Below are 23,530 nucleotides of genomic sequence, written 5' to 3' on the forward strand. Positions count from 1 at the left end.
CCGTTGGTCGGGTGTCCTGCTCATCATCCAGCTTGGTAAGGGAACTAGGGATTGCGACTAGGAGAACCTAGGAAACCTGAATTTGACCCCGCGTCGCTGAAAAGAAAAAAAAGAAACACAACAACTCGACAAGGCTTGCCTCATTATGATTTGAGCACTGCTGTTGACCACTTCATCTTTCTGACTGATTCTGCCGGAGTAGGGTTGCTGTAGATTCAGGTTGTATGCACGGATATGGAGTACACATACAGTACTCCGATACGGAGTGAACACTTACTGTACCATATACGCAAAACATAAGTAGCCCTGGGCTGAAGGTACAATACACCGACCTATTCTAGTCCATCTAGCCTTTCACTGTGTGGAAAATGTCTGACCACCCTCAGTTCGAACAATATACACCTTTTCACTTCTCTTTCTCGACCAGAAGTTCCAGGGGATCGCCCGGAGGGACTGACGGGGAGCCAGCCGATGGAGACCCAAAAAAGCGGGCCATCCTTTTCTTTGCCTTCTGGTCCGTCCCCATCACCGGAAATCCCCTGGTACCAATTGGTCTCGACGGGTGACAGGCTTTGGGAAAGACGCAAGGTCTACCAAGCCAAGAACTGTTGGTTTCGCAGCCGGTCAGTCAAGTCAGTCTTTCCTGCTTTTTCACCACCACCTCGTACTTTGTATGTTTTCTTTTGCCTCTCTGCTTCTTTGCTTCTTTGATAAATTTCTTTCCTTTCCTACAGTCCTGCCCTCTTGTTTCCTTGCCTCGGAACCAAGTTTCCTTGTCGGTTCAATCACTAGTACCTCTAATTGACTCGACCAATGGCGGGTATGGCCTCCTACCTATACCTTATTGACTGGTTTGGGTGTGGTGATTCAGGACCTCGGAGTAGATCTGTGCTGCAGCAATCATGTGGTGGGCTCAGGTATTGATTAAGATGGGTTTCACCAAGGCACACACACACACTCACTCACGCCCACCCACCTAACTACACCTACTAATACACACATCCGCAGACACTAGTCACTGCGAATTCCAGGTGAATGCCACAATCATCACGAAAGTGTAGTTGTGGTCTGTCTGCTATGCAGGACGGCGGGATCCGAGGATCTCGTAGCTACCAATGTAGTTACAGTATGTACCTACGGTCAGGCTTGCTGTGGACGGCACATTAGTCCTACCACAACAATCCTCCGTGGTGTCGCCAGGTGGTACAGACTACCTGGTAAGTAACTTACTCGCAAACCTTGGCGATATCAGTTCGGTAAAATTAGAATTGAATTTCATTATTACACGAGCAGTCTTGCTTGAGATTAAATGAGGTCGGCTACTATGCCTGCAGCCCATTGATCGGCCAATGAAGTGTTATTTTGTGTGGTCTTAGCTTTCCCTATTTCTTCAACTCGTCTCCGTAGCAAGGGGAGCTTGCAGCGGGTTGGTTCATTCGCCCGGTGGGAGTTTGGTTCCAGACAGAAACACACACCCACAATCATTCCCACCTCCAGTTTTCTTCAGCACAGTCTAGAAGATGAAAATCACTGTGGAATCAATCTACAGAGGACAGAATTGTTGAGGACTAATAGACCTCATGCTTCATGGTTCCCGCCGGATCAGATCGGTACACTAGTTCGTTAGTAGTCTCATTGATTGACCTTCTATGACAGAACAGACTATTCCTCATTTGAAGACGTACCAATGTGGCCTGCAGCCTAACGGTGCTACAAAACACACAACGAGAGCCTGAATGACATTGAAATCGCAAGTCACCTCTGTTGAAGAGGGGCAAAGCACATCTGATCTGTTGGCCAATTCTCTTGCTCCCAGCGCGGTTTTGCTAATTCCGATCTTCTTGTCAACGTGACTGAGGACCGATCGAGATAGCCATAGGACACGTCTTGCGCTGGGTCGCTCCCGAGAAAAGCTTGGGAGTGCCTCGCCCTCATGCCAATCTGCGGAAGTTCCCTACCGACACATCCTTCTGCGTGATGCTCATACACATATGATATCATTCCGGAGACAAGGGAACATGGTCAGCAACCAGACTTCCATTTAAACATGGCATGTTCATGCCTATTGAATAGACATAGTTGAGGTCGAGTGTGTCGGTGGCTGAGCTCGGATCACATCCTTGTACGGGGTATATTGTACTGGCAAAAGAAATAGAAAGTCCATACTGTAGTAATTTCACATTCTCGAGCCACGCCAGCCGACCAGAGAGTATCTGTAGAAAGCAGAAAAGTAAGTGAGAATTTCAGTGCCGGTAAAAGGCGACTCCGCTGTTACTTTTTACGGAAACAGACACGTCAGGCACCGTCACGTGACATGGCTGCTGTCGTCACCGCGGCCTTTACGGAGTAGAATCATCGACCATCAACGAACCTTTGGGAAATGAGCTGATCCATTCAGCAGATCTCGTTTCGGGTGTCTCGGCCGCCTTTTGTGATAATCACTAGTACTCATACTTCAGTAGTAACTACGAGCAGTTTCCTCTCTTCTTCTTTTTCTGGTCACATTCACTCTCCTTTACTTTTCTCACTCTTTTACTTCTCCCTCCCTCCGTTCCCTTGCTCCCACCTTCTAACTATACATTGATCGTGTTTGGATTCCTTCGATTCTCGATCGTTAGTCTGTCTTTAGTTCCACCTGCAATGCTTTATTGATTGATCGCCCTTCCCTTCCGAGACCCTGCTCCTCCGTTCACCATCCGCTGGATGTACTGACATTCCCTTCCCCTCCCACCACCACCCTCCCCCCCCAATCATCGCCATGGTTCTCGCCACGCCTGTGCCCGTTGGGTCTAGTATCTTCTTCTCTGGGGCTCTCCTCACGATTTCTATCCTTGTTTTACTTCTTCTCCGGCGCTTTCTTACTCTGCGCGCAACTCCGGCTTACCTTTCTATTCCCGTCTTTCTTGCGCTCGCGCTTCCAGCCAGTGTGGTCTTACTGGTCCCCATTGATCTGGCATCGAGTTCGCGTGATGGATCAGGTCCTGCAGCCATCTGGCTACCTGATCGCTTACTTCTCGTCTCGTGGCGCATAGCCTACTGGCTGATATTCGTGCTGACATGGTATGTCGAGGCGCAGCATCCGTCGATCAACTGTGGCTATTGAAGTATTTACGGAGATGCTGACCTGATTTCACCTCCTTGCAGGGCTATCCTTCCGCTTCTCGGAGAATACATAGATTCTGGATATCGTGACCCGAAGGGTCGTATCCAGTATTCTATCCGGTCGAATGCGCGGTATCAACTGATCGTGTTGTGCTGTGCGGTCGTCGGACTGATATACATTTCTATTCAGAATGGGTTCGAATTTACCTCAATCAAGGCCCTCGTTATGGCTCTTGCATATGTCTGGGGTCTCGTGCTAGCAATCTACCTCATGGGTCATGGACTGGTATCGATCCCCCGCACACTATTTCGCAACGCCAATGTCAGCGGCAGACTACGGAGAATTCACGCTCATGCACCCCGACTGCACGATCGCTTGATGGATGCGATCAATGACTTGGAAAGCTTGGAGAATCAGGTTGCCCAATTGCAACGCCGGAAAACGGGCACAGCTCTTGATTTTCAGGATTGGATTGAAGAGCTGGCAGAGACCTCCAGTCCTGCGGAGCCAAGGTCTACCCTGCTAAATCATTCGGATGGGTCTGACCTAATTCCGGCGGTCATCACCGAACGCTACCTGGCAGATCTGACGAGACGCCTCCAGCGCGCTCGGCACCAAAAGGCTCGTTTCATTGATGAATGGGACCGCCTGGTGCTTTCGGCTGCCGATATGCAGGCTATTATCAACGCTTCCGCATCCAAGAATCTGGAGTTCACTCCCTCACCTTATCGCTCATCATGGCTGTCGGGGACCAAGATTCTCAGCCCTTACATGCGTTACCTACTTTACGTGCGCGTGATTCCAAACCTCCGACTTGGGCTAGGTGCTCTCTTCGCTGCCGCATCTGCTTGCATTGTCTGGTCTGAGGTGATCAAATCTATGGCTCCTCGGTTATCTGTAGTGACCCTTTCTATTGTCTCCTATCACCAGGATCCTGCGCCTGTCAATTTCGGGCGCCAAGTCATTGCCTCTGCTTGGTTGATGTACATGTGCTCTGCAGCCTTGGTGGGCGTGAACGACGCCAAAGTGTGGGGCAACCGTGCCTTGGTTCGCCGCAACACGTATGGGGAGAGCGCTTGTTGGTACGCCGGGCTTGTAGCTCGGTTGACTGTGCCTATCGCCTACAACTTTCTGACTTTCTTACCAGTCAGTGCCCGCCAGAGCACCATCTTCTACAAATTTCTTGGCCGCTTAATCGATCTCACCCCATTGGGTAAAGGATTTGACTACTTCTTCCCAGTCTTCATATTGTTGCCCATCTGTGCCACTCTCTTCAACTTGTACGGCCGAGTGCAAAACATCTGCAGCTGGGGGCTTTTAGAGGAGGATGACGATGATCTGGAGAACAACCCTGGTGGCTACGGACTGGGTGGCTGGCGTGAAGGGCGTGACCTCATCGAGCGAGAACTCAATGGTCTTGGCTCGCTGGGACTCTCGGCCCGTGGTAGTCGGTCACCCCGCCCTTCGAGTCGTGTTGATGAGGAGGTCCCTGCGTTCATATCTTCGCGAACCCCTCTCGTTGACGGATCTCGCACGCCTCGCGCGCCTCGCAGTACTGTTGGAACCTCTACTTTAGTCGAGGATGAGGAGGAGGAAAACTTTTTCCGGTCGTTTGCGCACCGGATGAAGAACACTCTCGAGACAGCTAGCAAGCCTCAGTGGCTGCAGGGTGATTTCCGCTTGCCACGATGGATGGGGAATGAAGGGAATGATGGCAGCAGTGGGCTTGCTAGATGGTTTGGTGGTCGGCCTGCGCCAGGCGGGGTCAGACTCTGAGAGCATTGAGTCTGCCAGTCCCCATAATAGCCATTGTCATGTAGTCATGTAGGATTATAGATGTAAATATTAATTCTTCCATTGTGCCAGTATGATCTGCTTTCCATAACGCTTCCAGAGACTAGTGGAGACAATGATGTCAGATAGGGTGAATAGACGCCGATAATTTGTACAATCCCGGCTTCTGCCTGGCAAGGCTCACAGAGCGCCTGGACTTTTTTGAATTGTCTCGGGTTAGCCTCGCAAAACTATCGGGGAGGGCCGGAAATGGCCGGAGTCAAACAATAACATCATGGTGCCTGAGGCCATTTGGCTTCTCGGATAGGCTGTGTAATGTTGCTCAGGCTTCTATTCAATGCCATCCGTGCTTGTCCGACTGTAACATCGAGAGATGCTTACCTTTTGAGTGATCCCCTAAAAGAGATCCCTTGCTACACCAGGTGCATAAAGTATAACCAACCCTGATCTCGAGATTCAAGGCAGGGGTGGAAGAGGCAATTTTTATGCAAAATCCACACATATACTATTCAGAGGAAGTACAAAACAGAATGAGTCTTTGAGCGGAATACATAAGGGTGGTCTTTAACAACCAATCTTATAGGTACATGATGCAACCGAATCATGTGAGACTGGTCAAGATTCATTTGATGTATCAGCTCAGGCCCCTGTCCCTTATACTAAGGTACCGATTGTCTTTCCCTACGCCTGAAGAATACCTCAGCACATGGCGGGTGCATCGATGATAAGCTGATGAGATCTGTCGAAGAAATGGATCTATGAGTAAGTATGGTTTCAATTCCCGTAACACGTGTAAGTGGTCTTACCGCTTCTGCTGGAGGAGGAGGGTGTTGCTGAGTTGCAACGGCTTCAGCCATTGACCTTACTAAGGTACTGGGGCATGGTTGCAAATCGATTGGTCATTCGATCTGGAGATAAGTAATATGTATACTACTAAGTTACTAGGTACCATTCAGCCTTGTGGTGAGCCTACCTCTCAGTCTCGATAGCGGAGCATTCAATGGAAACTTGGACAGAAGTATGCTTATACACAGATGAGAAATGACAAGGATTATAAAATATCACTAATTTTAAATTGATCGAACGTTCGTGACAAGACCGACGGACGATCATCCCAGTCTCCGAGCCTCCAGGCGGCTGCGACTGCGGCAAAAAAAAAAGAGGCTTTCTCCGCCTTCTCTGCCTATTCCGGAGCTAAAGAGAGGCCAACTTCCAGTGACCTCAACACCCTCGTCATTTCCCCTCCCTCCCATTGTCTCATTCTTGGCCGACAATCCATGAGCCAGTTGCTATCGCACATATCTCTGTCCTCCCTGGGCGAGACGTGTGCTTCCTATATCGATCAAGTCACCACTAATCTTTCTCCTTCGCTTCAGACTCTGCACCATCAACTCACCACTACTCTTTCGTCAGCTCAAGCCTCATCACCCTTGCGCTTTCTCACACCTTGGCCGAAGTCTGTTGCGGATCACGCAGCTAGCGACCTTACCATCCCGATTGTCTACACCATTCTCGCCTGTGCGGTCGCAGTCGTCATCATGTCGTCCTGGCGCAGTCCTTTCAATTTCTGGCGTCGCTCCCCTAACTACACTAATGTTCAAACCCCTCCGCATGTCACGGATAGCGATTATAGCTATATCACGACGGACGAGATCGTCAATCCTCTCAGACAACCGGCATATGGACAGTCATATGCCGGTGCTGATGACTCTGAGCCCGACACCATCCTTCTGAAACACCGCAAGAATACCTACGACCTGCACTTCCCTGCTTACGCGATCAGTGAGGGCGCCCTCAGTGTGGGTCAGCTGAGACAACGGGCTGCCGAGGTGACGCATACGCCTGACCCGAAGCGCATCCGACTACTCTACAAGGGAAAATTGTTAGACGACGATTCGTTGCCCTGTCGGGCGGAGGGACTCAAGCAGCAGTCAGAAGTCCTGTGCGTGGTTTCGGAGGTGCAGCCCGGGGAAAGCTCCCCGAGCGAGACGTCGGAGGCGGAGGTTGAGCTTGCTCAGCCAGACGAGCCCCGTCGCAAGCGCCCGGGCAAGAACAAAAAGCGCGGGAAGAAGGGTAACAAGAAGACGGGCAAGCAAGCTGCCACTAGTGGCGCAGCAGACCCGGCCACTCTGGCAGCCCCGGCGCAATCGGCGCGAGCATCCCCTTCCCCTGGTCGATCAGGCATGCCGTCACCGGCACCCAGCCTCAACTCCTTCCGTACCCCGCTGGACCAAGCCAACGGCCTATTGTCGTATCTCCATCGGGAGCTACTCCCTCTGTGTGAAGAGTACTTTGCCAATCCGCCGACGGATCCGAAGGCGCGCGATTTTGAGCACAAGAAGCTCAGCGAAACCATTCTCGCACAGGTCATCTTGAAGGCCGACGGTATTGAGATCACAAATGACGAGGACCGCGCTGCCCGTCGCGCCTTGGTCAAGGAGGCGCAGGGCTTACTGGCCAAGCTTGATCAGGCGCTGGCCCACTAAGCATTCCACGCCTTGTATGTACAGGTTTTCTTTCGTCTTCCTTTATCTCACGGAAAGCCAATAATGTTACTTTGTTTGAGAATATTTTCATTTTATTCCCCTTCAGCGTTTGTTTGATTACTTCACTGCTGTAATCTACGATTCATGTACTTCAGCTCTGATTAAGGTCATGTTCTCTCTATCTGGCTGGCTGGGCACGGGTATTGTCGCCCCGATGCATATACAATATTACCTGTGAATGGGATTTTGCATGGTGCTGGCGTCCGGAGGATATTCTCGGATGGGGATGTCTGGATAAGGGTTCTGTCGGCTCATCTGGCTTTCTTTTATGGCTACAAGCATTTGAATTCAACATTTCCACGTGCGCCTAGCTTCTGAATTTCGGAGTTGGAGACAAGTGAGACGAATTTGGGCCGAATCGAATCGATTCAAGACTATGACGGACTGGGAATGGGCAGGACTCGGCCCCGCTAAGTGTGTACTTGTATGTACAGTACTGTCGGTGTCGGGGAAAGGCTGTCAGCTCCGAAAACACCGGCCCTGTCGTCATGGACAAGCCTAGTGTACTGCACTGTAACTATCCAAGGGGGTGTCGATACTACGATGTGCTGTGAGCATTGTGAAGGATCATGTTTTGCAGCGCTAAAGTATGTCGGTGTAGTTGACCGGCATGAAAATCCGACCAGAGTGAGAAATCATTCGCTGGTTGGTGCATGCACTCGTTCATGCTTTCAACTTAACTCTTACTACACCGACTCCATCCTCCATTCTACTCGTCATTGGACGAATCTGCTATTGGAGGCCTGGTAATGTCGGATAATGTGTGAGTGCTAGGACTCCTGTTGACGTCAACAGTTGTGATGTACTGTTACTCTATAACTCATCTGGAACAATTCGGAGTACAGATGAAGTACCTCTACTCAACACTTGCATACAGCCATTAACAACTTACAGTTGGCTAAGTTAGTTACAAGTAACTAACTACATCCATTAGGTAAGCATGCTAGCAGAAACTCTAGCTCTGGAGATCTCGGACTAACCGGAGATCCATCTACCTGGATCTGTTCCCTGTCATCACGTCTCTCTACATCAGAAGATCTATCACAAGTAGGGAGATACGTGCTATGCGAGCTTGAGCTTGGTCCCATCCCCCCATCTCGGGCCGACCAGACCATTGGGGGACATTCAAGCCTGACTGGGGATCGCCGATGAAATGTCAATCGGACGGAACGATTTCCGGCAGGCGAGAGAATGGTTGTAGACTGACAGGGAAGCTTGTGTTTGTTAGGTTCTCATCTCAGTCCTTGTAGTGAATCATTGGATGATTACTACAGTACACAGTAGCCTGTAAGTTAATCACTTCAATCTCAGGCAGTCCGTCACGAGGAGGATAAGTTTAAGGTAGTCTAAAGGCACTAACACAATCTCAAGGAGTCTTAGCGCCTTGTCTTGTTCTCCTCCTTCCCAGGAATCTCTTAGTCTCGCCTCGTCTTAATTCTCCTCCCGCTCCTCTCCTACTCCTCCTCCTCCTCCTCTTCTTCTCCTCTTCTTTGCCTCCTTTACTTTACCCCGTCTTTCTCGGCTCTTCGCTCTTCAGTTTGTCTTTCATCTTATTTGCGAACCCGGGCCTTAGGACAGTTGACTGAACATTATTCTTCTCCTGCTTCGTACTCTAATCTGACCTACCCCCCCCCCCCCCCCCCTCCCCTCCCCTCCAATTGTGTCTCGGAAGCTGTCCTGACGCCACGGTCCAGCCACACACCCTGTGCATCACTCCTTTCCCTGGCTACTTTTTTTTTTCTTGCCTTGTCTTCCCCTCCTCATCCTCCTCCTCCTCCACCCACTCAACTGCCTTAATATACTTTATTTTGTCTCTCACCGCTGCCCCTCTTTGTCTGGGCCTCTAATAATTCTTGTTCATTTCCTCCCCTCTGTCCTCGAGAGCTTAGTCTTCCTCCGGCAGCTGCTCTCAACCCCGTTTCCCCGCTAGCCGTCTGCCATCCGCCGTCCGCCTTTTGACGTTCCCTGAGCCGAATCGACACATCCACGGTACCGACTCCCGCCAGTGCCTGACTACCGAACTGCTCAATCCACTTCCTCCGAGGGAGCCACTTTGACGGTTGCGCAGCAATTCCAAGGCGCTGAAATTCTCCACTTTTCTCCTTATTTACAATTTCCTCTTTTCGGCTCGTCTCGCTCGTGCTTCCTGGGCCCCCCTTTCCCATCGACTCATCTCTTCGCCATCCGGCTTCATATTCTCCCAGCCTCTCTGCCCCTCACATCCTACCCATCGTTGCGTTGTCAACTTAGGGAGGGACTTAAGCCAAAACTGCTCTGAGCGGTTGGTGATTTTGGTCTGTGCGTCTCTGGGATGGCCTAATCGGGACAAAAGAGAAAGAGAAAGAGAGAGAAACAACCCCAATCTTCGCCCAGTGACCAGCCGCTCGTCGCATTCGTCACAGTCACCCCCTCCCCCCCTTCTCAACGCACGCCGGGTTCCAGCTGGACTGGACTTGTCTATTTCATAGTTACTGCTGCTGGGATGGCCGGGACGGCTACCGCGACGTATTCGACAGATGCTTGGACGTCGCCTACTGTAGACGGGGGTCAATGGGAGTTCTCAGTTCCGATCAGACAAGATGTAAGTGTGCTTTAAAACCGACTACTGTGGCCACGCTGCGCAAGCTTGCAGCCACTGTACAGTATGCTCCGATCCTGTAGGGTCGTAGGAACTAGACTGGCTGACCCTGGATTGTGTCTAGAGCACTAATTACCGCTCCAAATCGCGCTCGTCCCATGATTCTCGCTCCCGGGGCCATCGCCAAAAGGGCTCTCGCAGCTCCTCTCTGTCAAGACATGTCCACGTTCCCGACCAAACCAACGCGCGCGGTCGCGGAGACGCCAGTCACAGCCGACGCGAAAGTGAGGAATTTGGCTCACAGCACCACTACGGATACGAACCAGTAGACCGCAGCGCCAATCTCGCGAGGGCCTCAGTCGAGGCTCCCCGTCAGGATGGACCGATAAAATCGGGCGAGGGCATCGGAGTATACCTTGAGGAGCTGGATAATGAGAAGTGGATCCATCGGGATAAGTTGGCCAAGATTGAAAGTGAAGAATTGCAGCAGTTTTTCCAACGACGGGCAGCAACAGACGGACCACAGACCGGCCGTGGAAGATCTCATGAGTCTCATGGGCTCAACGGGCGCTCTTTCTCCCCGCACTCGCCGAACGAGCAGATGGAACCGTGGCCTAGCCTACACGATGGATCGCCGCGCGACTCCTACGACTCACGAACCTTTTCCGATGCCGGTGACCACCACGATAGTACGCAAGGTGATCGCGAGCACTGGGATCTCCGTCGGCCAGAGGAAATTGCTGCAGACCGGGCGAAAGAGCAGGCAGCGTCGGGCTTTTACCACAATCCTGGCTTGCGAAAGAGCTCCTCTCGAATCCCGCTTTCCAAGGCCAGTCCCGCGCCGATCTCACCGGAACACACTGGACGAGAATTCCCTATGCAGCGCTCCCGAGCCCTAACTAATGGTGAAGATGAGGTATTGTCGATCGGAATGCCGCGTCGAGCCAGCGAGCCAATGACCGTGGAGGCGGCAAGCAGCCTACCTGCGAGTGGCAGTCGGCCGGGTAGCCGTGGGTTCCCATCACAGAATACGGCGGCCAAGAAAACGCCCGCAAAGGCTGGACCTACGAACCGCAAAACCTCTGCTCCTCCTGCAACTCGAAAGGCGACTCCACGAGCTCGTCTCCCGTCTAATACTCAGCGGCCCGGAGCCCGAGCAGGCGAGAGTCGTGGCCCGCCCAACCCCATTAATCGGCCAGAAGGAGATCCTCCATGGCTGGCTACCATGTACAAACCCGATCCGCGTCTTCCTCCGGACCAGCAGATTCTCCCCACACACGCGCGGCGCATGCAGCAGGAGCAATGGGCCAAAGAGGGTAAGACCCCAACAATGTACGATCGCGAGTTTGCCCCGTTGGCTATCGGGCCCGATGGACCATGCAAGGTGGAGAGGCCGAAGAATGAGCGTCCCGAGCAGGAGAAGCCCCAAGTGGAGGAGAAGGCGAAGGACGAACCGCAGCTTGCGCCGCAGCCTGCGCCGCAGCCTGCACCACAGCAAACTACGAACGAGCAGTTACCGCCCAAGGAAGGTGAAACAGATACACGCCCCGTCACAGGCAGTGGGTACAGCACAATGCCCCGTGTACAGGAACCCAACCCGGCACCGCTGACACCGAAATGGAGCCCACCTGTGGTGACGGCGCAAGCGCCACCCCCGAAAGAGAAGGGTTGTGGATGCTGCATCGTGATGTGACCAATTCTGCCACATTTGAAGGGGGCTTTTACCGCATATACCTGATTTCGCTGCATCATTTCTCATCTATTCTGTTTATTCAGCGTGCAGGTTGGGTATGGTGTTCATATCTAGGATTTTTAATTCTTGTCCATTTATTCTGTGTTTGTGTCTGACAGACGTTCATTTAATATCGCAGCTACTGACCTGTTTGATTCCCTTACTCTCATTGTCTTTGAGCATTGGTCATTCCTTTGAATTCCCTTATCGGCGAGCATCAGCATTGGAGCGGTCATTTATGACAAATTACGCACCTTTTTTCTTTTAGTTGTATCTAGGCCCATTGAGGCTATTTGATAGAGTTGAAATGTATTTGCTTGAAGTGAGCAGAATGACTGGAGCATACATATACCACTATGTAGTTAAGCTATCAAGGACCGAGGTTACTTAAGCAGCCAGTGACAGACGGTAGAAATGCATAGACATGGCCGTGGGGCAATTGGTGGCTCCAAGCATTTGTCAACATGAGCGATGATGCCATCATCGCCAGGCCGCCTTACATAATTTCCGCGGGCTGGAGTCGGCCCTCCGCTCGCTCGCAACTCGCTGCTCGCTGTGAAAAGTGACCATCTACAATTCCTGGGCAATTGATAAATACCCCCCCCCCCACTCCTCCTGACTTCGTCTCCCCCCCCCCAACCCCGAACTTCCTTTCTTCTCTTTTCTTTCCATCTCCGAACAACTTTAAATAGACCCCTTTCGACCGTCCACGCGCACCGGTCGAAACACTTTTAAATCACTCGCCCACCATAGCTTCCATCTTCACCCGGCTCTTCGGCTCCTTTGCCGGCCCCTCCCCCGCCGCCATGGCCAACGCAAAGACTACCGCTCAGAACCTGATCGCCGAGAACGGCGTTGGTGAGTCTCCCTTCTTTCCCAGTGGGTTTGGGACGAGCATAAACAATCTATCGATCGCATGACCATGACTGACCCTCCGTGTGTGATGTCATGAAACAGTTGTCTTCTCCAAATCCTACTGCCCCTACTGCAGCGCCAGCAAGAAACTCCTCAACGAGCTGGGTGCCGAGTACAAGTTGCTTGAGCTGGATGAGATCTGTATGTTGTCCCTTCTTTGCTTGTGGTTGTGGTTGTGGTTGTGTGACACGATACCGCCCCACATATCCCTTGTGTTGGTGTTGTGTGATTTTTTTCCCCCCGGTGGATGGTTTATGGTTGATATGAACTCCGCTAACTTTTTGGGGGTTGTGCCCCTGGGCAGCCGACGGCCAAGCTATTCAGGACGCGCTGTACGACATCTCGTCGCAGCGCACGGTGCCGAACATCTTCATCGGGCAGAAGCACATTGGCGGTAACTCAGATCTGCAGGGTAAGAGCCGCGAGCAGTTGAAGAAGCTGTTGAAGGATGCTGGGGCTCTCAAGGCTTGAAATGTCCCTCGGTGTTAGTTGAAGATATGTCGATATATGTATTTGGGGAGATGAATGAGATAGAGAGTTTAAATGAATGGGGACGGTATATTTTGCCAAGGTTCTGGTGTTTGATTCTTGTAGATTGTAGTGCGGTTGGGCTGAACTGGGGGGTTATAGGGGTTGAGTTTAGCCAGGAAGCTGAAAGAAAAGGGGGGTCCGGGGGTTCTCCCCCGGGGTAGTTTATAGTCTAGGATACAGGGATGAGCAGAGAGCAGGGGTTCGATTTACCCACGGTAGGAGTCGGAGCGTAGAGCGATACGAACTACCAACAGATATACCGTACATACATACATACATACATACACAGGGACTATACGACCTTCTGGACGACGGTGCCCACGGGCCGCTCGACGACAGCCATAATGCCATCGACCACGCTCTCCCTGGCCGCCTCACTCGACACATTCTTGCCGGCCAGATAATTCATCCAGACCAAGCGACTGACGCGCTCGTCGGCGACCCGTCCCATATACCGGGCCGGCTTGTCGGGGACCTCGGTCTGGAACAGCGCATCGAGCTGGCCGCGCGAATTGCGCACCAGCAGCACGGTGTTCCCCTTGGGCACATTCTTGGTATTTCCACCGCCGAACAGCGCCTTGAACGTCTTGACGGCGGCCCCGAACGCCTCATCGACGTACTCCTGGCGAACGGCGTTGTACTTCTGGGCGCGCGCCGTGATGCCGCGCACGAAGGCGTCGCGCATATGCGTGAAGTCGGTGTTGCGGACGGGCACGATGCGGAACGCCGTGCGCAGCCCGCCCTCGCGCAGGATCGCGTCCCAGACGAGATCGCCCTGCTCGCTGCTATCCAGCAGAAGCTGGCGGAGGCGGTCGCGCTCCGTCGAGACCAGCGAGGTCGCCGACGTCGCGCCGACCGGGTTCGTGATCACCTCCGCGGTCTCCCCCGCTGCGCCCGAGGGAACGGAGGGGGGGTTGACGGCTGTGCGCACCAGCCTGCGCTGCAGCTCCGAAATGTCCGACTTGGCCACATACATGCCCACCACGTAGACCTGGATGCGGAGGAAGGAGACCGTGCGGATCCCTAGCCCGAGCAGCTGGTACTCCTCCTCGTCGGCGGGTTTTTCGGTCGATGTGGACAGCTGGATCTCGTCGTTCGCCTGCAGCGGGATCGCGGGGGAGTCGAGGAGCTTGGGCAGGCGGATGGTCGCGGGGAAGAAGGGGACGGAACTGGTGCCGGTGGCTACTTGCTCGGCACCGGGGTCTTGGCCTTGGAGACTGATCAGCGAGGGGCTGCTGGGGAAGCCTTGCGGACCGTCGAGCTGGGTTTTGTTGCTGGTGGTGAGGGGGTCGGCGGCCTGTTGGGCGGTCGGGGTGCTTTGGGATTGTTTCGACTGTTCGAGGCCGAACAGGTCGAGTTTGATGACGCCGTACATGGCGATCGCGCAGGCGGCGATCCCGCTAGCGGACAGCAGGATGGAGCGCTGCGCGCCCGCGACTTCTTTCTCGGTGGTGCGCGCGCGGGAGGCGCGGAGGGGGTTCGAAGGGCTGCTGCTGGCCGGGGGGGAGCGGACGGGAGAGGTGGTGGAGAGGTGAAGGCGCGGTTGTTGGCGCGCAGTGCCACGAGACAGGAGGTAGTGGCGGCGGATACATTGATTGCATGTGCGCCAGGGCATGGCGATGCCCTGGAGGGCTGTCGGGGTTGCCATTGTTAGGCGAGTGTGTAGAGTTGATGGTGTTTATGGGGAAGAAGCTGGAGTTCGATGACGATGGGCTGCTGCTGGTTGGTTCCCGGAGAAGAGGCGGACACGTGATGTGAGCTGCCCTGATTGGTTGGTGCGAAGTATGTCAGGACCACCTACTCGTACGAAATGGCATTACAGAGAGGTTTAGAAGTTGACGACAATCATTACTCATTTGATTTCACTAGAAACGGCTCACCACAGTAGCTAGTTCACAACCACTTTGTGGCTTCCGCCGCTCGCAATCGTCATACTTGCCGTGTCGTCTGCGTAGTTCACGCCCTTGGTGATCTTCTTGCCGTCAATTGTAATCGTTGGCTGCTTGGAGCTTATGTATGGCAGAGTAAGATTACCCGTTGTTCCTTGGGGAACAGTAAAGTCTAAGGTGTACTCAGTCGACGTCTTCGTCCACGATGCTTGGAATTTGCCCAGGGAGGTCGAGAACCCAGCCTGGGCGGATTTGAGATCCCCAAACTGCGGGGCAAGCTCCCAGGTCGTTCCCACCGGGGAGGTGATGGTCAGACCCACAATGTAGTTCGTCAAGGCAGACGTCGGGCCCGAAGACCAGCCATGCGCGTGCGAGACATACGCTGTGTCGTAGTAGTATCCACGGCTGGACCGATAGCCGAACGTGCCGTTCTGCAAGTAGCCTTCAATCACCGTACTTTGGGTGCCGTTGGCGTTATTATAGTACCATCCCCAACTCCGTCGAATGAGCTCTAGAGCGCGAGCGGGTTGACCCACGGTCAAATGGCCCTGGATTTCAAAGGACGAGATGAATGGCGAAATGTTCTCCGGCAGCTCCGGGGCCACGGCTCCGATGGGTGTCCAATTCTCTGTCAACTTCTCGGAGATGCTAGCAGCGCGCTCGCTGTCGACAACTCCGAACAACAGGGCCATGCTGTTTGCGTCCTGTGGGTGAAGAGTCGTATCCGTTGCATTGTCCTTGAACGCTCCGTACGACTCGTCCCAGCAGTACTCGTTGATGGCCTCCCGCAGCTTCTCGGCCCGGGTGGTGTATGTGTCCGACAGACCAGTCGTATCACCAGCCCAAGTAGCGAGCTGGGCTCCTGTCTTGAGAGTGTGATACAGGCTATTCCATATTAGATTGGCGTGGATCGGGAGATAATGCACTACTCACATCATCTGTGCCTCAGTATTGTTGTATCCCTGCTGCCATCGCGCCCAATCGCGAGTACCGGTGACATTCAGCAAGCCACTTTCGTAGGTCACCTTGCCATAGATATAACCCATGGCTTTCTGGTAGCCTGCCCAATTGGTCTCGAGGAAGTCGGTGTCATTGGTATACAAGAAGTAGTTGTAGGTCCCTACCATCGTCCACATGTGATACGTGTCCGAGTTCTTCTGGCTTAGAGGAGGGCCTGATTCATCAAATGCCCCCGTCGAGGCCTGGTCTGATCAGCAAGCTTGCCCACATCCTTGGGTGTCGCCACATACCTGGTAGTCGTACATCACTTGCAAGGCGTTCTTGACACTCTCCAAGTTCCCAATGCTGACAAATGCGGATGGAACGGCGATGCCCATGTCACCTGGCCACACAGCTCGGTCTCTCTTCGCGCCGTCGACGATAATGGTATCACCCGGTCCCAGAGTAGCATTGTTTGCCCATCCGTAAGCCATTGCTGGGATCTGACGCCCTGTGTTGACCGGTACCTCATTAGTCTGCAGCGTGTACGCGCCGCTGTACCAGATCGAATTCAACAAGTCGTCACTCGAGTCAAAGTATCCTTGGTAGGCCCTCAGATTAGACCAAGTGGGCTGGAAGCCAATTTCCAAGCTCACATCCTTGATCTGCAACGCGGTCGAGTTGTCTGTGACCAAGAACAGCGTCAGGTAGCGAAATCCACCACGCAGGTACTTGTCGGGCATCGTGTAAGAATGCTCGCCCGCTTCGGTGAAGTTCCCATACAGTGCACCATCGGGTCCCTTGAAGCCTCCGTTGGAGGAGTCGGACCATTCTCCAATGTAGTCCTTGGCCTCGGTAAACGCCAACCCCAGAGCCCCACTGCCGGTGGAGGTATACTTCACGGTAACAATACCACCCACTTCCTTTCCGAAGTCGTACACCACCAGGGATCCATTGCCCTTTAGCTTGTATGGGGCATACTCATGCGTGACGTCTGGCTTGGTGATCAAGAATAGTTTCTCGGGGTTCACAGTTCTAGAGGATGGGGCAAAGATGTTCTTCTCCCACGAGCCGGGAAAAGCGGCAGTGGTAGGACCGGAACAGGTTGTGTTACGCCAACAAGATGAGGCTCCAGAGAGAGGAAGGAGAGCTATAGCTCCCAGAAGAGATGGAAGCCAGCGCATGACTGCTGTCTACACCTCAGGCAGGTGTATACGGAGTGCGAACAGTCCTGGGAGAGAAGAGACAGAGCCATTATCGCGGCGATCGAAGATATTGATATAAGCAAGGGGCAACTTCAGGAGTCGATACCCCGGACTTTTACCCCAGAGATCAAAAGAGGGGGTGTCGTTTCTTTGAGGCTGGAAATTAATCTGTATCTCGGCTTGCTTGCGATGCTTTGACCGAAAAGGAGGGGAAATGCACGTCACTCGGGCCCTGCTCGGTTAATTGCAAGGAATAAGAAGGCCAAATTCACGCCAACCAGGGGGAAGCTTTGAGTCGCAAGAGCTGTAGTGGCATGAAGCAGACAGAGAGAATTGAGCGCATTTGGGGATGCAGGAGGCATGGCTGCGTCATTGGTGGAAATTCGGCAGGTGCTGCGGTCTCCTGCTTTTACCCCGTCTCTTTCTCCGCGTTATTTCTCCTTTACCCGCTGCTGTTGATCATCTCGACTCGGGCCAATTGCCCCCGATAGTTTGCGTGCCTGCTTGATGTCACGGTGGAGAGAGACCCTTGAGACCCCGTTGGCAGTCATTGAAAAAAAGCGAGATGGCGCAATCGATTTCAGCAGACAATCCGGAGTTCCAACCTTCTAACTGCGCGTCAACTCCTTCACGATGAGATTCTCGGCCTCAGCATCCTACCTTTTCCTGCTACTGGGCCTTTCAGCTCTTAGCTGTGCCAGTAATGTTGAAAAGAAGGGCAATGTGTGCACTGTCAAGGCCAACGGACATCAGAAGGACGATGTACCGAATCTTTTGACGGCTTTCAAGGAGTGTGGCAATGGAGGAACCATCATCTTCCCTGAGGACCAGTCATACTGGATCGCACAGAGACTCAACCCTGTGCTGAATAACGTCGCGATCGAGTGGCGAGGAAAGTGGACGGTGAGGGTCTTCTTCACTTGTGGAACAAGACGCATACACTTATACTCCTCTGCATTCAGTTCTCGGATGACCTGTCCTACTGGCGCAACCATTCTTACCCCGTTGCGTTTCAAAATCACGCCGCTGGCTTCGTCATCACCGGGCACAACATTACCATCAATGGCTACGGAACTGGAGGTATTGACGGCAACGGCAATGTCTGGTACACTGCAGAAGCAGGCACCACACAGCCCGGGAGACCGATGCCTTTCGTCTTCTGGAACGTTTCAAACGTCGAGGTTGAGAGCTTCTACGTCAAAGATCCCCCGCTTTGGAGTCTGAACATCATGAATGGCACGAACATGCGATTCAATGACATAACCTGCAACGCGACGGCTGTGGATGCGCCGTACGGTAGTAACTGGGTCCAGAACACCGACGGATTCGGTGAGTTATCTCTTCGCCAGTGAGGATGCGCATCAACTGACAAATTCACTCGAACAGACACGATGGACGCCACTAACATCCAACTCACCAACTTCGTGTACCAGGGTGGTGATGACTGCATTGCCATCAAGCCTCGTTCCTACAACATCGACATTCAGAATGTCACCTGCCGGGGTGGCAACGGAATTGCCATCGGTAGTCTGGGACAGTACTTGGAAGACTCCAGTGTCGGAAACATCAAAGTCGACAAGGTCAAGGTATCGCAACCCCCACTCACTTCCCCCGACACGTAGGAGCAGACTGGTACTAATCGAACTCCTCAGATCATCCGATACAACGAGGACATGCACAACAGCGCCTACATCAAGACCTGGGTCGGAGCTCTCGTGCCCCAGGACTCGTACGAAAGCGACTACCTCCCCCGCGGAGGCGGCTGGGGCAGCGTCAAGAACATCATCTTCTCGAACTTCGACGTCCAGGGAGCCAACGCGGGTCCCGCGATTAGCGAGAGCAGTGGGGATAATGGCTCCTACGCGGGCACAAGCAAGATGCTGATCTCCAATATTGCATTCGTTAACTTCACAGGGTGGATTGACACCAGCAAGTCCACGACTTCCTCTGTGTCGTGCTCCACGGTGTACCCCTGCTACAACATCGAGTTTGATAACGTAGTCCTGTACCCGCAGAACTCGACTACAGCGGGGACGGGTTCTTGCTCGTACACTGCGGATGGGGGCGTTCATGGTCTGAGTGGATGTTAGTCTTGTAGTTCCCCCCTAGGGTACTCTCGCTTCATGCCACTTGTATTGTATAGAGGTTAGCATACTTATTAGTACTTGTGACAAGTCTTCCCAGTTTAGCTGCTTTCCGCAAAGACGCTTTGTTTTGCCCATCGTCCATCCTAGGCTGGTTCTGCTATGGGCTTTTGGCCCTCGACTCTGCGGACCCTACTTTGTAGCCTGATGCAGATTCTCGGCGGTGTTGGCGCTCGGATTCACGATAATGCCATTGTTCTGGATTGACTCATGCTCGGTTTATCATCTCATCCTTTCATCGCTCATCGCTCTCGTACCTCAGTCATTGGACCCACGGCGTCGGTCGAGAAACAATCGAGAATATGCTTCTACCAGCCAAACAAGCCCCAGCCAAGCTCACGCCAGTGGAGCCGAACCCTCCACTTCCACTCCACGAGAGTGAAGCTCATTGACGATATCGTGACGGCGACATGACAATGGCGGGTGGTGGCAGATCAGATAGGGACGGAGGTTGATAAATCCCAACGTCACTGGCACACGGTGCTTCACAGTTAATGTTGGGCAGATACAAGAACAAAAAGCAATGCCATTGAGGCATATCGTATCCATCAGGATGCGGGCAAAAAAGAATGACCTACGCAGGGCTCGAACCTGCAATCTCTTGATTCGTAGTCAAGCGCCTTACCATTGGGCCAGCAGGCCTTGCTGTTGAAAGAGCCATTGAAATTATAACTTATATGACAAAACAATGTGTAAATCAATATTGGTGCGAGACAATATCTCTATCTGACCTATAGCTTGCACACATATGATAAATGAGGAGTGCTTGCCTTAGAATACTTTACTGGCCTGGCCAAGATACCGTACTCTAGTCGACACAAAGCTGTATGAATTGGAGCAGGCATGTTCTCCTACACAGTATTAATGGCTTTGTCGCCGGTTTGACATATATATCGCGGGCTTTACGCCAGGCTACAACATAGTACATGCCAGGGAGAAAAACCACGCGAGAAAAAACACAAGCACCTTAGTACGAAATCATGATAGAGTGAATCATACGTCTACGATAGTCACAACCAACCCAGTGGACCAGAATCAGACGGCGTCATGGTTGCTCATCTGGACGTTTGTCTGACTTTCCTGGCTTATAATGCCAAGCGACTGTGCTTCTTCCTTGGAAAATAAGATAGTCTGCTCGCACCATCTGCCCATGCGCTGGGCCGGCAGATCTAGGGTAACTTGGTCGATGGAGCCTGGAAGAGGGCAGTGCCGGCGGGGGACCTGAAGCCACTACTGCCATCGGTTATGCGGCAGACTGGTTGCTCGACAGCGTAGTGTCCGACTGTAATACAACATCCTTATCGCCATTGCGATACAACCATGCGCGCTGAAACCCCAGCATGTATCACACAGGCACCGGAGACCGTGTTTTCACCTGAGTCGAGAGGCGACATTCGATGCCTAGACACAATCTACTCTCAGCATCTCGAATGGACGGACAGCATCTGCCTGGCCACACAACGCCGCGGGGCCACACCCAGATGCTACGAGCTAGAGAGGGCCTTATTAGCATACCCTTTGCTGCCTCCTGTGTCGAAGAGGAAAATTAAGTTGACTACGATCAAGCATCGCGATACGCCATTGGAATGATTCGATCTATAAAATGACGGGAACATCGCATCGCATGGCTACATGATAAGGGTGAATGCAACAGGAGAAGAGGAGCAAGCGTAGGGCCGAAATGGATGATGTCTGCATATCTTGCAGTGTCACATAGAAAGGCACTATCAAATGCACAAACCGAAATGCAAATTTTCTCTGCTTATGTGTAGATTAGATTAAGATCATGAGTTCATTCATCAAAGTTCCCAGGAAACCCCAGAACTCGGTTTTCTACAGCAAGTCTGCACTGCGCGTCCAGATTCAATGCTGTTTTTGAACCAGCTACCCGCATGAGCCAAACATGGATAGACAATATGCCCTCGACCCTTGCCGGTAGAAGCCCGAAGGTAGTCTAGGACGAGGGCTCCTTGGCGGCACCAGCTTCACGAACAGCGTTGGCAACACGAGTGGCGAGATCATCAGCCTCGGAACGGCTCGCTGCCTCAGCGTAAACACGCACGGCATCTTCCGTGCCACTGGCACGAGCGAAACTCCTTCCCTTGTTGTAACGGGACTGCAGAGACTCAATCTCAGCCTGCAGACCTGGCGGCGACTCAAGCTTACGCTCAGCGTCGTAGGCCTTGAAGATTCCGCGATCCGCAACCTCGACACGGACAAGGCGCGAGGGCAGATCGGTGTAAGTTGCGAGCCACTCCTTGGGACTCCAACCCTTGTGAGACAGAATAGCCTCAACCAGAAGCATGTCAGAAATGGCGTCACCAACGGCCTGGTTGATCAGATCCGTCAGACCCTGGAGGCACTCGAGCGAGCGCTGCTGGGCGGGAGACTGAGGCTCCGTATTCTTGATCGTCTTCAGAGCATTCTCGGAGAAGGTAATCGTACCATGTCCGTTTGCCTCAAAGTAGACACCAACATCAAACCGCAAAGCGGCGTGGTGAAGGTGCTTGACACCGGTGTTGGTGCAAATGGAGGGAAGCTTCAGCACCTTCTCAATGTAGTCAGTGCTAGATCCGTTGGCATAGGCAGTTTGTACGACTCCGATCTTGAGTTTCTGCGCGATTCCAGCGCTGCGAGCAAGATCGCCAATAAAAGACGCAGCAAGAGTGGCAATGCGATCGCCATCGAGCAGCCTGAAGACGTTGCCCTCATCAACGAAATAGTAAACGATGCGGTCGGCATCACCATCCAATGAGGCACAGCGCTCCAGGGGACCGGCCTTGGACGACGGAGGAGCGCGTTGCTTCGTCTTGACATAATCGGCGCCACACTGATAGATGACTTAGCGAGCGAACAGCAGCGGGGGTGGGATATAGAAGGGAATATACCTCGAAATTGAGGCTATCGGGGTTGATAACGTCGTCGTTGACGATCTTGATGTCAAGACCGCCCTCCTCCGCAGTGGGCAGGTACTTGATAAGTTCCCTGAGTTTGGGGCCACCAACACCATTGGCACAGTCAACGGTCAAAGAACCCCTGACCTTAATGCCCCGCATCACTCTCTTGAAAGCCTCAGCAAGCTTCTCATAGTAGCCCTGCTCAGTGGGCTCGCCGTATTCATACTGCGTTCCCAGCGTATTCTTGCACCGAACGACATAGTGAAGCTGGGGGGTAGTCATGTACTTCAGGTCAAGGAATTCGACTTCCGTAGCGGTAAGTGCGGCGTTGAGAACTGAGACAAGACGGGAGCCAGAGGCGCGGGTGTCACGAGCGAAAACCACGCGAGCCTGGTTCTCCATGCTAACATCGATTTCCTTAATAAGCTCTTCATAAACATCTCCGACCTTGTCAAGCGGAGCGTTGGCGAGTCTTGTCGCATAGGTCTCCCATTCAGCCTGAAAGGGTGTGAGATGACTTTCCATTCTAAAACATTTGTTCAAATCCTACCTCCAACATTTCACCCTGATTTAGTTAGTTAGTTAGTTACTGGTCTGCCAGTTTATTATAAACTGAAGGAACTTACCATGGGGTCGACGAGCTTGACGCCATTGTCCTCTGCAGGGTTGTGACTGGCAGTGACCATGACACCCACCCATTGTCCACTAAGCTTCCTAGAACGAAGGCCCGCAAGCAAACCGACGGCGAAAACAACAGTGTTGAGAAGGTCGCTGGCATGGCTTCAGTCAAAGTGAAAACAAAAGGGCGATCGCGGGGTATTGTGGAGGCGGGGTCGATCGTTTTCAAGTTGTGTTGTTTGCTGAGCAGCGAGACTTACGCCTTCATACGGAACTGCGGGCGAATGATCGGTCAACAAGCTGCAGAGTCAAACATAAGTCCATAGCAGAGAGACACTTACTCCTGCAGTACCATACTGAAAAATCCTCCCTTCTGGCTTTGCGTATTGAGCAGCCGCTTCAGCGATTGCTTTCTTGACTGCCGGAGACGCCATGGTGGCGCAAACTAAGTAAGAATGGGGGGGGGGGGCGGCGGCAGATCTTGTAGCAAGCAGCGATTCAAGGGCTTTCCAGCGAGCAGAACTACAGTGAAGTAACCGAAGTACCAAACGAGAAGAGAAGGATTGTTACAAAAAAAGAGGGAGAGTAGAACGAGTGGAGGGATAAGTGGGTGAGACACAACACAACCGGGGCCAGCTC

The 23,530-nt window shown here is 52.8% G+C and overlaps 7 protein-coding genes and 1 non-coding gene across 8 annotated transcripts; 4 read left to right on the forward strand and 4 right to left on the reverse strand.

Annotated features, from left to right (window-relative positions):
* Positions 1 to 2,758: 2,758 nt before the first annotated feature.
* On the forward strand, positions 2,759 to 7,383 carry BP01DRAFT_376953 (uncharacterized protein; the record flags this gene model as incomplete). Its single annotated transcript, XM_025576980.1, has 3 exons — positions 2,759 to 3,060; positions 3,145 to 4,867; positions 6,184 to 7,383. 3 exons carry the CDS (start codon positions 2,759 to 2,761, stop codon positions 7,381 to 7,383), a joined length of 3,225 nt encoding a protein of 1,074 aa, XP_025427458.1.
* Positions 7,384 to 9,925: 2,542 nt separating this feature from the next.
* Positions 9,926 to 11,714, forward strand: BP01DRAFT_368957 (uncharacterized protein; the record flags this gene model as incomplete). Its single annotated transcript, XM_025576528.1, has 2 exons — positions 9,926 to 10,024; positions 10,146 to 11,714. The coding sequence occupies 2 exons, from the start codon at positions 9,926 to 9,928 to the stop codon at positions 11,712 to 11,714; spliced, it is 1,668 nt and encodes a 555-aa protein (XP_025427459.1).
* A 777-nt stretch (positions 11,715 to 12,491) lies between these two features.
* BP01DRAFT_327442 (glutaredoxin) lies at positions 12,492 to 13,130 on the forward strand (the record flags this gene model as incomplete). Its single annotated transcript, XM_025572912.1, has 3 exons — positions 12,492 to 12,611; positions 12,711 to 12,809; positions 12,973 to 13,130. Coding segments are annotated over exons 1-3 (309 nt in total), but the record flags the coding sequence as incomplete, so codon positions are not given.
* Positions 13,131 to 13,406: 276 nt separating this feature from the next.
* Positions 13,407 to 14,879, reverse strand: BP01DRAFT_360290 (chalcone isomerase domain-containing protein). Its single transcript, XM_025575886.1, has one exon. It carries the CDS (start codon positions 14,845 to 14,847, stop codon positions 13,492 to 13,494), a length of 1,356 nt encoding a protein of 451 aa, XP_025427461.1. The 5' UTR covers positions 14,848 to 14,879; the 3' UTR covers positions 13,407 to 13,491.
* Positions 14,880 to 15,087: 208 nt separating this feature from the next.
* Positions 15,088 to 17,262, reverse strand: BP01DRAFT_426279 (putative alpha-L-rhamnosidase B; the record flags this gene model as incomplete). The annotated part of the gene is made up of 3 exons (XM_025579786.1): positions 16,339 to 17,262; positions 16,022 to 16,290; positions 15,088 to 15,973 (listed from the first exon to the last, which is right to left on the reverse strand). Exons 1-3 carry the CDS (start codon positions 17,209 to 17,211, stop codon positions 15,088 to 15,090), a joined length of 2,028 nt encoding a protein of 675 aa, XP_025427462.1. The 5' UTR covers positions 17,212 to 17,262.
* A 432-nt stretch (positions 17,263 to 17,694) lies between these two features.
* On the forward strand, positions 17,695 to 19,383 carry BP01DRAFT_360291 (putative extracellular exo-polygalacturonase). Its single transcript, XM_025575887.1, has 4 exons — positions 17,695 to 18,135; positions 18,195 to 18,561; positions 18,619 to 18,818; positions 18,885 to 19,383. The coding sequence occupies exons 1-4, from the start codon at positions 17,866 to 17,868 to the stop codon at positions 19,320 to 19,322; spliced, it is 1,275 nt and encodes a 424-aa protein (XP_025427463.1). The 5' UTR covers positions 17,695 to 17,865; the 3' UTR covers positions 19,323 to 19,383.
* Positions 19,384 to 19,946: 563 nt separating this feature from the next.
* BP01DRAFT_t288 lies at positions 19,947 to 20,018 on the reverse strand. The gene has a single exon. It is a non-coding gene; the product is annotated as a tRNA-Arg (tRNA).
* A 947-nt stretch (positions 20,019 to 20,965) lies between these two features.
* Positions 20,966 to 23,378, reverse strand: agm1 (phosphoacetylglucosamine mutase PCM1). Its single transcript, XM_025575888.1, has 6 exons — positions 23,233 to 23,378; positions 23,152 to 23,165; positions 22,900 to 23,044; positions 22,824 to 22,838; positions 22,265 to 22,771; positions 20,966 to 22,206 (listed from the first exon to the last, which is right to left on the reverse strand). The coding sequence occupies exons 1-6, from the start codon at positions 23,323 to 23,325 to the stop codon at positions 21,331 to 21,333; spliced, it is 1,650 nt and encodes a 549-aa protein (XP_025427464.1). The 5' UTR covers positions 23,326 to 23,378; the 3' UTR covers positions 20,966 to 21,330.
* Between the last annotated feature and the right edge of the window lie 152 nt (positions 23,379 to 23,530).

This window comes from Aspergillus saccharolyticus (assembly GCF_003184585.1).
Source record: "Aspergillus saccharolyticus JOP 1030-1 unplaced genomic scaffold BP01scaffold_46, whole genome shotgun sequence".
In the NCBI taxonomy this organism is placed as follows: domain Eukaryota; kingdom Fungi; phylum Ascomycota; class Eurotiomycetes; order Eurotiales; family Aspergillaceae; genus Aspergillus; species Aspergillus saccharolyticus.